This window comes from Montipora capricornis, chromosome 9, assembly GCF_036669925.1.
Source record: "Montipora capricornis isolate CH-2021 chromosome 9, ASM3666992v2, whole genome shotgun sequence".
Classification (NCBI taxonomy): domain Eukaryota; kingdom Metazoa; phylum Cnidaria; class Anthozoa; order Scleractinia; family Acroporidae; genus Montipora; species Montipora capricornis.
The window spans coordinates 32,607,887-32,621,158 of record NC_090891.1 but is presented as its reverse complement, the minus strand read 5'-3'; the positions used below and the strand labels follow the sequence as shown (position 1 = coordinate 32,621,158).

At 40.2% G+C, this 13,272-nt stretch overlaps 1 protein-coding gene across 1 annotated transcript in view; it reads right to left on the bottom strand.

Moving 5' to 3' along the window:
• Positions 1-11,700: 11,700 nt before the first annotated feature.
• LOC138014991 (uncharacterized) overlaps positions 11,701-13,272 on the bottom strand; it is a 68,480-nt gene continuing 66,908 nt past the window's right edge. Inside the window, exon 4 of the mRNA XM_068861883.1 lies at positions 11,701-13,024. Within this exon, the coding sequence (XP_068717984.1) occupies positions 12,614-13,024 (411 nt within the window). The 3' untranslated portion in view covers positions 11,701-12,613. The remainder of the gene's footprint in view (positions 13,025-13,272) is intronic.

The window sequence follows — 13,272 nt, the reverse complement described above, 5'->3', positions numbered from 1 at the left end:
GCATACAAAACGGTGTTTGGGTCTTTGTCCAGTGTATTGTCAAGAAAATGGAGAAGATGGCTCATTAAATCACATTCCTGGTAATTGTGCCTTGGGGGAATGTAGAGTCCAGAAATTAACATACGGTGCCCCGAGGGAAGAAGAATGGTAAAACAAATCATTTCGTATAGATCCGATGTGTAAACATCGACTATTCATTGATTGTTCCGTATTTAGGTTACAACTCCTCCCTTACTCGGGCCTTTTATCCGTGCCATCCCAGTTCCTGCCTCGTCTGAGAATCGAGTAATTTGGTATATTCACAATAGCATCGGGCATGTCTGGTTTCAGATGTGTTTCCGAAACAACAAAAATATCAATGTCCATATTTTTCATATCTGCTTCAAGTGCGATAGGTGCCCTTACTCGATTCCAGGAGCCCATTACCCGGAGCCTCCATCTTTCATATTAACCCTCTGAGTCAACCCTGTCCCGTATCTTTCTATTTTTAGAAGCACCTGGCAGGGGAGCTTTACTGGGTGTTTTCACAATAGCTGATCATAACAGACCTATGGCCAGCCATTTATTACGTCACATACGTATGTGACGTATGTTTACCACTTCACGTATGTTCTCAGTCACATACGTCACATACGTCAAAATGTAGTAGTTCTAAAAATAGAGAGATACGGGACAGGGTTGACTCAAGGGTACGATACAGATGGAAGCTCCGGGTAATGGGCTCCTGTCGATTCTTAGTTTTAGTCAGAGAGGAAATGTTGTGCTGTACTTTACTGCCAATCATTTGCCCTTTCACCGAAAACGGTGCATTTCTGTGTGTAAACGACGTTGTCGATCTACCCTGTCGAAAGGACGTCATCAAAGTTTTTTTCACGAAGTTAACACAAATAAATACATTATCAATACAGTTGTGACGTCTTCTTACACTTTATTCGAAAATACTAGACTGGATTCGTCGTAAAATAGTTAGAAAAAGCACAAATAACAGCCAAAGCACAACAGTTGACGTTTGAATCGCCGCCAGCTTTGGCGCCAAAGTTTTTTGACAAAAAATGTTGTCGCAAAATCTTTTAAATGGTTCTCTGGCCCTTTAAAGTGCTACTATGATCAAAAAACATTTTCTTTTTTTCCCCCGATTTTGAAAGCATGTTCGCTTAAAACTTGATAGGCAAAATTTTGAGCTTTGATTTTTATCTAAAGGCTGTTTATTTTCAGTGTAAGGTTTTGATTTTACGGTACACCATTACTTAGGTTCAGAACTGACCAATTGGACCTCAGAGGGTTAGATCTAGGGGAAAGTGACGTCATTTACTCAATAGCTTAAATTTCAGCGAGTAAGCGCAACTTATTATATATGCCAAACACGAGTTCAAATATCTGAAAGCCTGAAACTCCCGTGTTGCATATTAATTCAGCCGCGTTCACACGCATTGCATTCTTAAACCAGTGAGATTTTTTGTCATTTTCTCCTCCACTCAGCTTTCTCAAGATTTCAAAGTTAGCAACGTGGGTCAGTATGTGTTTAGTTAACATCGTTTTGAAATCCAAAGAAAAAGAAGAATTATTTTTTGGTCGTAGTAGCTTTAATTGCGAACAATTGACGTGACATCGGATAGCAAAGTCTTTTCCGCTCGCTGAATCTTATTGGTCAATTAAAGTTTCAGTAGCTCTCTCCATATGCTAGGCCTTGGAAGATTGTGCTCCTAAAAGTGGCATATTATGCTACTAGCAGTGCTCGACATGTTGCCAAATTATGCCAAAATTATGCCAGAATTACCTAATTATGCTCCTGGTTTCCGAAATGTTGCTCGCAAAATGATGTAGATTCTGTTCGTATAGGCGCGTAATAACGATACCAAATAATGATGTTTTTCAAATAAGCTGTTGTTGTAAATTTATTTGTGTTTTATGGCAGTTTGTCTCGGCCCTCTCGACTCCTCCAAAAGGTTAACCGCGCACGTAGAATTCGCCAAAAGAGGCCTAGCAACTAAGCTTGTCAAAACAAAGTCAATACGACTGACTATTGGCGTGGCTAAAACACGCATTGCAAGAACATAACACCTAAATTTAATTTATTTCTGTAGAAAACAAGGAATATTTACTAAATTTTATAAATTTAGGTTCCAAAAAGTGCTAAAATTTTCTAACAACAATAAAAGCAAGGTGACACACGACAACACCAACCCGGTGTGGCCAACATATCACGCATGCGCACAATCATTTCACCCAATTAGCAGCTATGGACTTTTGGGCCTCATCATTATGGCGTAGCTAACATATCTGGCGCATGTTTCCTGTCCATGGCAATCTCGACCGCAGAGCTCTTTTTTTGACTGAGAGAGAGAAGAGCTCTGGGGCACCCTGAATAAAGTGTCGTCTCATTCGTTTTCGTGAAGAAAAATCGGAGGCGTCTCTGATTGGTGCATTCATGTTAGTACGGGAAATGAGCAGGCGTCGTAAGGTTCAAATAGCCAATTTTTGGCCATGAGAACCCTACGGCACATTTATTTTTACATTGAGTTTCCCAGAGCCTTGGGTGGATCCGAGGCTCTGGTGACGAAAATGTGTCCATGGCTTATGGCTTATAGTTTCCCTTCGAGTCCTAACATTTTCAACAGTTGAGAAAAGTGTCCATTCTGCGTATCAGGAACATGTCGTGCAACATGACTGCTATTTCCCACATCAGTGGTATCGGGGATGCAGGAGCAAGGAATGCAATATAATTGCTAAGGCCCTTTTAGAAGCATAGTCGGCGTTTCTCCTGCGCGTCAACCGGTGCGGTTTAATGTAACTGCAGATTCTCTTTCGCGCCGTTTTGAAGATGCGATCATAGTGGGAACTGAATCACGGTATTTACTTGTATATATATGGGATTTTGTTGTTCCCCAGATTGACATGTTTGCAAGAAGAATCAACCATCAAACTAGTGCCTAATGAGTATGCTTCCTGAAAGTAAGACATGAATGAATCATATGTGGATGCTTTCCCTATGAATTGGTCACAGTTCACTAACAGTTACATTTTTTCATGGGGATGCTCACCCTCTGAGCCCAGAGCGGCAACCCCTGACATGCAAGGTGTCAGGCGACAATTGATTAAGGGCAACATTCCGGGCGAGGTTGCCAACTTGCTCACGTCCTCTTGAATAATTAGCGGCAGCAAAGCAGTACGATGTTCACATCCGCAAATGCATGGTCTGCATCTGGTCTACAAGAGAACACTGGTCCACTACATCCGAGTGTGAACCACGTGTTAACGTTTCTCCGCTCCTTTCATATTAACCAACTGTCATACTCAACGATTAATACGGCTTGCTCAGCACTCGCAATTTGTTTAAGGGGGTTGAATTTCCTGGTTGTCACTACGCTGTGATTGACCATCCTTTTATAGTGCGCTACCTGTAGGGTGAGTTCAACTGTTGCAAGCTTACTCCTCGATATAAGGTAACATGGGATCTTATGCCTGTCCTAGAGTATATAGGACTATTGTATCCTCTGAGCAAGCTCTGTCTCGGAAGAACTGACCCTTAAACCTCAAACACTGTTGATCGATGCTATGGAAAAAACTCCTGATTATTATTTATGTTCTAAATACAGGATCATGTCAAGCAGGATAGACCTGGGGAAAATCCCCATGTCATTTAATTTTTTGTTGGGAAGAACCCTAAAGTACCCTAAAGAACCACTTACTCTACTCTAGAACGCTATCTTGGGAAAACCCAGCTTGTTTCGTGACCATGGCAATGGCCGTCTTCTCCTTTCATATGTCATGCCTTAACGGTAGATTGGTACGAATGCAAATGGGCGATGAATTAAAGCTGTTATGGAAGCAAGTGGAGTAGATACAGCAAGGTTTAACAAACCTTAAATAAAGTGAAGCTATGATCCTCGCAGTTATGAACGCAATTTTTGCAATTGCGTCTAGTCTCCACAGTCATTTTTCAAAAGATGAAAACAAAGTTCATTACTACTCCAACAGGAGATTAAGTGAATGAGGTCATGAGAATCTACAAGGACAAGTGGCAATTTCCTAAAGTATTTGCGCAGGTGCAATGGATGGTACACACATTCAGATTATTGCTCTAGTAGTTGATCATGCTGACTACGTGAATCGGAAGGGTTATCACAGCATCGTTATGCAAACTGTTGTGTGTTCCGGGGGAAAATGGTTAATAATCCACTGGATTACTCAAATCAGATAATTTTCTTAATTTCTTTTTATTCGATCTACAATGGAAAATATTACATAATTTCAGCTTCTATGAACTACAGTGAAATACGCACTACGGCGCTTAATTTCAACAGATCTCACATCATCGATCACTTACTTCTGTGACGATATCCAGTAGATTAAACGGTACTCAAACGTCGGTACCACAGGTTAGCAGAAATATAAAAACAGGTCGGTGAACAAACAGATTAGCTTAGATCCGTTGGCAAAACGTTCCAGAAAAAGAGAACCTTTTTCGTGTTATCCGGTCTTAATAATGTTACTAATCTTAAGGTAATCAAATGTCAATCAAGGAATCAATTAACAGAATCAAATAATCTATTTTTTAACAAAACAGTGGACAGCCAGTACCTTTTCAGAGACGTTGTTGTGGGGTGGCAGGGCAGCGTCCACGATGCTCAATTTTTTTCTAATTCAGGTCTAGGCAAAGGGAAATGAAGATACCTTTTTTAGCAGTGACGTCAGTGAAACTATACAAGGGTGCTACATACAACCGCTACTTCTCGGTGACCCAGCCTACCCACTTCTTCCCTGGCTTGTCATAGGTTATCCAGAAAGTTCAAACAAATCAGATGTCGAAAGGCATATCAACTACATGCTAAGCCGAGCAATAATGACAGTGGAAAACACATTCGGAAGGTGAAAAGGGCGTTTTGCAGAAATTGTTGAAAAGAGTGGGTATGCAGGTGGAAACGCTTGTGAATGTTGCTGTAGCGTCCTGCATATTGCACAACATATGTGAGCTGCAAAACAATGTCTTGAGGATTGGGAGCCGGACGTGATTCCTCTTGATCAACCACCTGCGGTGGCTATTGTTAACGCGGCAGCGAGAACTGATGCTACAGATGTCCGTGATCATGGCTCTTGCACAATACTTTAAATTAGAAGTCCCACATGCTCGCAGGGGCCGCGCAGCTAGAGTCTGAGTGGAGGGGACGCTTAAGGACGCAAAAGATGACGCAAAGCCAGATAGGGAAAAGGCTTCCCCCGGTGAGATTTGGATTTTTATTCTTTGCACATGCCAGGAATTGCACTTGAATTAATAAGCGAAGTGCATACAAAGGAAACGTTATAAGTAATGTTTCCTTCTATAGCTTTCATTTATTATTTCGTTTTGATTCAGAAAAGTGGGGAGTGAAAGCCCTTTCCCCTCCCACATCCCCTCCGATTGCAGAGTCCCTGGTTTTGATCAATTTCTTAATACAGGACAAGTAAAGGTCGTTTAATTGGCATATTAGCGCCTTTATCTCTACTATTCTGTCAATGGCTTGGCCAAGCGGGAAAGAATTCAATACTAACAACCAGTCACACAGATGTGTTCCTGTTTATGATGATAATTAATAATGGTGCCCTAACGTTGTTTTACAGCAGTTGATAAATGAACATCATCCTTTTACTTTCTTCCAAAAATTATGAATATTTATTTCCGATAATACAACGCAACTTTGTGCTTGAAGAGCAACATACACCATTAACAAAATGCCAAACATTTCATTGGTGGGTATATATCAAGAAAATCTGTTTCAATCAAGAAGTAAAAAAAACAGCATTTTCCTTCAGTTCTCAAATTAATTATTTTTGAAAAATATTTCATAAAAGCAATAGAGGACTTTTTTTCTGTGTTTACACAGCTTCATCCAAACACAAGGGGAGTTGGGAGAATGCTCGACATTTATGTAAACCCTCGACTGTGTCTCGGGTTTGCATAACTGTTGAGAATTCACCAAACTGCCCCTCAAGTTTAGATGAGGCTATGTAAACATGGAAAACGTCCTCTATTGCTTAAATAACACAACAAAATATAACTTTTTTATCGGTTGCTTTATCTCAAGTTAAGAGGAGCACCTCTAGAAGGCAGTTTTGTACTAAGCACTGGCCATTCAAGCAGGTTCAACCAAACCTTTGACTGTTGGGTGCATCTGGCAAAATAGTCCACAATGCACGTGGGGCTTCTTTTTTCCTGTGCAAACAGGAACAGTCTGAATTATGTTGATTTCTCTTCAGCTGACAAAAAAAAAAACGCTGTATGTATGTAACAGGGTCTCTCATGCATGAGCCCAAGTATTGAGGCCTGTCGAAGAATAGGTTATTGGCTAAGCTCTTCTGACTCTATGATTTACCAGTTTAATAATTTATATATTAGCCCAAAACAGCGAAGTGACTAACCGGCACCCTATTTACTGTGGCCATAATAATCCTCTGAAAACTGAGAACCCAAAAAGTTGATTTTCAGTAGCTGAGTACCAGCAGGAGAATCCTTCAAGCTGTCCAAGATCTCTCTCCAAGATCACTTATGATTTATCTATTTTTTGGATAGCCCCCCTTCCCCCTATATCCCCACTTATCACCAGGAGCTGTAGTCCCTTTTTCATCAGGGGTTGCTCTCAAGCCTTTTGTATCAAGCTTAGTTGTATCATACAACTAATGCAAACTGGGCATGCAAGGAATCAACTTCCAACTTTAATGCGATATTGCACAAAGAAAATATACTTACACAATTCATTATTGCAATTATAAGAGAATGTAACAAAAAAAGTACGCGATAACGGGTTAGCTATTGGTTTAATCTTTTCTTCCTTACCAGCAGGGCCATATTCAAAAACGCTACGGAGTCAAGGTCTTTGCGTTTTTAAACACACGAACAATAAATACATTGCAAACACATGAATCGAGCTTAATAAAAAAAGCCAATGTAACATATACAACCGGCTTTTAGATCGGATGACCGACTCCTGCTAAGTTTTCGAATGAACTAAAGCTTGTAAAGTTACAAGCAGAAAAATCTTCAGACGAAGTGATTGTAGCACTTACCTGGACAATTTAAGCAGGAGCCCAAGACTAGGAGTGAAGAACTTCCATATTAACCCTATGTCAAGGCAGTTTTGCGGTGCAATCTATTTTTAGACTACCTTTTCCGCAAGAAACAAAGACAGTTCCCGTTCGGTGACGCTATGACGTCAATAAATCTCGGTCTGTGAAAACGTCGGCAACTGATTTAAACAATTTTCTCTTATAGACATCTACACCTAATGAGTAGTTGACCACTATTGGCTTTTCAGGTTGAATGAACAACACTTTGTGGGGAACTTTGCCAGACTGCTTTTGCACATACATCTACATGCTACATGGTAAATGCTCGCATGACATGCACACGCAATCCTCGCCTACGCACGAAGATCTCGCACAACCCTACGCGGTTGATTAAGAAAAAGGCAAATTACAAAATGTTTCTTTGGTCGTTACAGGAAGCTATCCGAGAAGACTAGAGAGTCTAACAATTTGCAGATGTCATTTTCTTCTCAGTTATTTAAAGAGCCTGAGTGTTGGTCCGGCCGGGGTTTGATCCCGCGACTCCTCCTCCGAATCCCTTCGACCATTCTCTTCCGCTAACTTCTGGTTAGTATTTTATTGTGTTCCCATCTGAACAATCAGTGACGAGAACCAGCCAGAGCTCTCGATCCGCGGCGCTGGTCAAGAAGATCGCAGCTCTGGGAACGAAAATAGTGAGCTTAAGATCCGAGGACGGCAGACTTCTGCGACGGCAAGAGGAAATAAAACTGCTGCCAGAATTACTTCCTGCTGCCGCCGCTGTGAGGTTTCCCGCCGTAGTGGTCTTGTCTGTGTTATGAAGAAGTCCATTTTGCCGTCGCTGCTAAAACGTGAGTGAACTTTATCGAAATAGTCCCTTTTGAACTTATTTTGAGCGAAAATTCTTCGCAGTTTTGAAAGATTGTTCTTATCAGAGGATGTTTGTGAAATATAAAGAGCAAAAACAATCGACTTGTTCAAGGAAATTTTAACCTTTCTTCGTTTGCCTTTCTCCGAACAATTCATCAACTGGATGTCGACAAAGAAAGCAACCCAGTAAGTCTTTGCAATTTTTCTGTTCCTTGTTATTGCTATGAAATATATCTAACAATTATCCCGGTATAAATTGATGTCCATTAGGTTTTTACGTTTGTCTTGTATCAAGTGAAACAATTTAAGGAGCTTAAGATCTACGACGACGACGTCGACGAAAACGCCACAACAATGATATCATTGGTTAAAAGAGCATAAATAATAGTGCTGCACGTAAAGAACGGATTTTAGCTCAGATTGTTGCGGTTCTCTGCGTGACGACGACGTGAAATCACTAAATTTTAGATTTTGACGACAACGTGAGCATGCAACAGAGAATCTTTCATTCTCTATTTTCAGTCTGAAACCGCTCGTACCAATTTATTTTTAGGATACTTCGCCCACATTGAACAACGTGAACGAGATGGAATAATCGCGGAAGACTTTTACTGGAGCGAAGTTCTATTTTGAGGTGACGTTTTCGTCGAGCGTCGCCGTAGTAGATCTTAAGGTCCCTAATAAGGCTCGTCTGACGATATTTACTTTTTATCGACAGTTCTCGTTACATTGTAATGTTTTTTCAGATAAAAAAACATCCTTGATTAAGAGCGAAACGTTTGCGGCTAGAAATGCGGCTAATAAATTCCTCAAACATTTATATCAGAAGATTTTACTTGGATTATGCCGCTTTTATGCACTTGTCATCGGCTTTCCCGAGGGGGGGGGGGGGGGGGGACCCCGGGCTGATGTGGGGAAATACGGGGAATTTATGGGGACTTTGCAACAAATTGCTGCCCTTGTGGTGGGGGAAATGTGGGGACTTCGCTTCTGTTCAACTGAGAGGAGGTTGGGAACGATCGATTGTTCGCTTGATCGAGGCAAGATGGCGGAGGAGAAGAAGAAGGTATGTTTTAAAATCAATTGTTTTTTGTCTATCAAACAGACTATCCGTCAAAACTTTGTACGTATTTGTAGGCATAAGCAACTTTAAAATTCCCCTGTGTATATATTATTGTTTATAGAGGTCACTGTTAAAGGTCAACAGGTCGTCTTTTGTTAGTGATACAATAGAAGCGGTATCGCTTTAATACCGCTTTAATCAACTTGGATCGTCTTTCTCAATTGTTCTCTTTTCAAAGGACAACAGTTTTAGAGCTGTATCTATGAATAGTCCCTTTGAGTTGTGTTAAAAGGTGTATGTTGTTGTTCTGTGATATAGAGTTTGAATGTTGGGTGCTTGGCTTCGCCAAATACTGGGGACTTTGCAAGAAAAAAATCCCCCACGGGAGGGGAAATACAAGAACTTTGAAATGCACAATTAGCAAAGTACCCACATTAGCCCGGGATCCCCCCCCCCCCCCCCCTCGGGGAAGCCGATGACAAGTGCATTATGCTTAAAATTTGTGGTGTGATTAAAGGAATGCAAACCAGTTTTATTCGGATTTGCCTTTTTCTCACATTTATTACCATGATCTGATCTGAGATAAAGGTAAACCAAAAATCAAAGTGGTTTGAGCTCTTTTAAACCAAAGAACCAAATAATTATAAACAAACAGCACTGCTCTGATTTACTTTGGAGAGTTCTGAACTGCACAACGTATCATTTTAAGATAAGTTAGAAGACTCACCAAGATTTCATTGGTTTTTTTTTAATAAATATGTTTTATTTTCTTGAAATGTAGATCTAACATGGAGTGGACAGGTGATCATGACCACTCTCTCTGGCTAAAGGTAGCCATTGCTTATCCTAAACGTCGAAAAGAAAAGGCACTATAGCCCGCCGTCCTGCTTTCTTAAGGCTATTTTTCGCGCCATCGCAACGGCGACCTCTCCCCAAGTCCCCCTCGACCAAGTCTGCCGTCGCAGACACAAGCCGTCTTTGGATCTTAAGCTCGCCAATGAGGCGAGCGCGTACGACGTGTCTCTTTCCGTCGCCATTTTTGTGACAACCACGCATGCGTCATGGTAAAAATCACAACAAAAAAGGCCTGGAACGGCACCGGAGAGCTTTTACACGAACGAGTCTTTTGGCACAGTGCCTCGCTTACCCGTGAATCCCTAAAATTGTGGGCTCTGGTGCCACATTATATTTGGCACCGATAAGTTTACACGTCGAAAGTTGGGAGTGCCGTGCCTTAAAATCTTCAGCACGGTGCCTAAAAGTTGGCGTGCGGTGCCGATTTTTAGCGCGTGCAAATAGGGTTTAAGATATTCACTCTATGATACATATGGTATGACTGATTTCCTCTGATGAGGATGCTGTCACCTTTATATTTCAATCATAACAATGAAAAGAAAGAAAGTTTTAAACAAGATCTGGGCTGGTTAAAAGTTGTTCCAGACGCTGGAAATTTCAAGGTCATTTTAACTTGTTTAATTTTTTAGGCTAAACTGGTTCTTATGTGAGGGGGGTCTAAAATCATGTAAAATGAAAGTTTTAGCCTAACAGGTTCTTAAATTCTAGGTTCTTCTATGTGAGTGTTTACTGTATTCCTTCAAAGACTTTTTTAATTTCTGGAAGACCGAAGCGAAATTGGCCGATATATCATCTGACATGTTCCACCGTCCTTTCTAATGAAAAGCGTTTACTCGAGCCACTTTCGGTTGGTAAAACGTGCCTGACAATTGACCAGTCGAAAATTTGCATCAGTGACTCTGATACTTCAAATTTTACCTAATATTTCATAACATCAAGACGATTGAACAATCTATATTTAGAACTTAGATGAGTTTGCAGGCTGAAAAAGTAAACTACTATCAGCCCTTTAAACAAACTGACTGTAGTCACTCTCACTGTCATAGATATTCTCGGCAAGGCTTTGGCCAATGCTAGTGCATGCTCATTGAACGTTTAAGCAATTTCAAGACGTAACGCAATGATCATTTATATTAATTTCTTCCACACCCGTTGTTAAGACTACTTTCGGTCACTGCTCGCATTTGCTCTTTTCCCTTAGTTTTATCTTTACGCCGAACCAACCTTTACTGTCAAGGTAAGAAAACACTAGTAAATTTGGCATTCTCGATCCATTTTCTGACTTCTGAAAAAACCCATAAATTTCTTAATACTCAAGTTTCCTTAATTCTTGTGTGAATTCAAGGAACAGGAAAGTTTCCCAACATCCGGCAAAGACTAGGCCTGCGTCGCACTCTTGTTGTCCATATTTGTTATCAATCCTTCAAGGGCACCCAACGAGAATATATCGTTCAAAACCATTTAAACACAGCATTGTTAAACGCATTTTAGTATTTAAAAGGTAGATATAGGCATATTTTTATCCACTAAAAATTTTTCATCTTTTCGGATTTTCTAAGTGAAAGTCTAGTGACCCGAAAATGATAGGGATCAGAACTTTCGAAAATTTCAGCCAGAAAAAAGGCTCCCGAAAATTCTAGGTGACCTTTTTAGGGCAAAAATCCGTTTAAAACGGGCAATTATACCATTTTTTAGATGTTCGAAAATCTTAGGACAGGCAGGCAAGCAAGAAATTTTACTGAACAAATGTTCCCAAAATTCTAGATCTCAAATTGTCTTTCGAACAGATATTTTCCGAAAATTGACGAAGTTGGGTGCCCCTGGTCCTTATTTAAAGGAAATAACACGGACATTAAAGCTGTTGTCCTTTTTAATGTCGTTGATTGTCACTTTCTTTACAAATTGCTGACAATTCTTCCCCTTAAATAAATAAAAACTTAAAATACAAATTTACTCTAATCATTTAAAAATAATTATAAATAATGTTTCTTTTGGATTAAAATCTTAAATTTGTCTATTACATCGTTAAACATCATATTCTCGAACGCGAAGCATGAGCTAAATAATCAATGATAGAATATTCCAAATAAAACATAGATAGTAAGAATAATTTGATTATGGCCACCAAGAGATCGAATGACGTAATACAGACGCTCCAAAGCCTCATCAGAGAGAGGATAACAGCGTGCATGCTCAAATGTTGATATAACAGGATAGAAAAGGTTGTACGCATACATGAACGGGCTCCTAGTGGCATAATGGTGGTGTTTTCAGACTGAACCGCTGACAGTTAAAGAAACAAAATTGATCCAAGAAGTTAGTCAAATGTCCCAAAGCTTGCGAAAAAAATACATAAGAATATATCATTCCCGACAACTGTAAATGTCCCAAGGTGTCCATATTGGACTGGACTTGGTATCAGTTCCCTGCACAATATATACTGGACGGACTTGAAATCGAGTTCATTTTTATTGCTGGGGATTTAATTCCAGCTCATTTTGCGCAAGATGAAGTGAGGTAAGATAGCGAGTCCCTGAACCCCCCTGGTAATTATTTGAAATCTATTTTTAGATTTTCCTGTTCTTACCATGACTACACGAAGTCGCGGTCCACGTTCACAAGGTGTCGTCTTTGAATTAACCACGCAGTATGTCACTAACAATAGATTTCAAATCATTTTCATCGGAATAGGCAGGTCCAAATATAAGGAATCGCTCTCTTTCCTGATAGTCTCTTGTCTGACTTGAATGGCAAAAGGACAACTACAAAACTACAATCATTTAAAACTTAGGGATCATAAACATAAGAAATTGCAATCGTCCTTTCCTTCCATTTCCACACCTTTTCTCCAGTAGTTTTGTCGCATCTTGCAACCAGAACTCTAAGATGATAGTCAACAGGCCGACAAAAATGTGGACATCCGGGACACACGGCTTTGACAATTTTTCGTGGCACACGTTCAGGGTCGTCGTCTCGTTCCCAGATCCACGAACAATAGTCCGTGCCTGAAAATGGACTGGAACTCCTTCGGATCCGTGGAAGCAGATCGCTATCTTCCTGAGGGTAATTCACTGCTTTCCTCACAAAAATGTATTTTTCGCGAAAGTGACGTAACATTTGTGCTGCGCTCAATTCGGAGTTTCTTTGACAAGGCAATGAATTTATAAATGACGTCATGATGGAGATAATAAGTACGACCTAAAAATAAGAAAATGAGTTTGAAAGTCAGACAGTGGAATGCCAAATTTAAAAAATTTTGCTTTGCAATTTATGATATGGAAGGTAGATAACTGAAAGCAGATAAGAATGTAGTCACTTTTAAGGTTAAAACGAAGATTATTCAGTTTTTTTTGGACAGTTTAAGAGTCAATCGTAAATTAGATTCACGAAGGTCAACTTGAGCCTGAGGTAACGAATCGGAACAAATAATATCCATCGACAGCCAT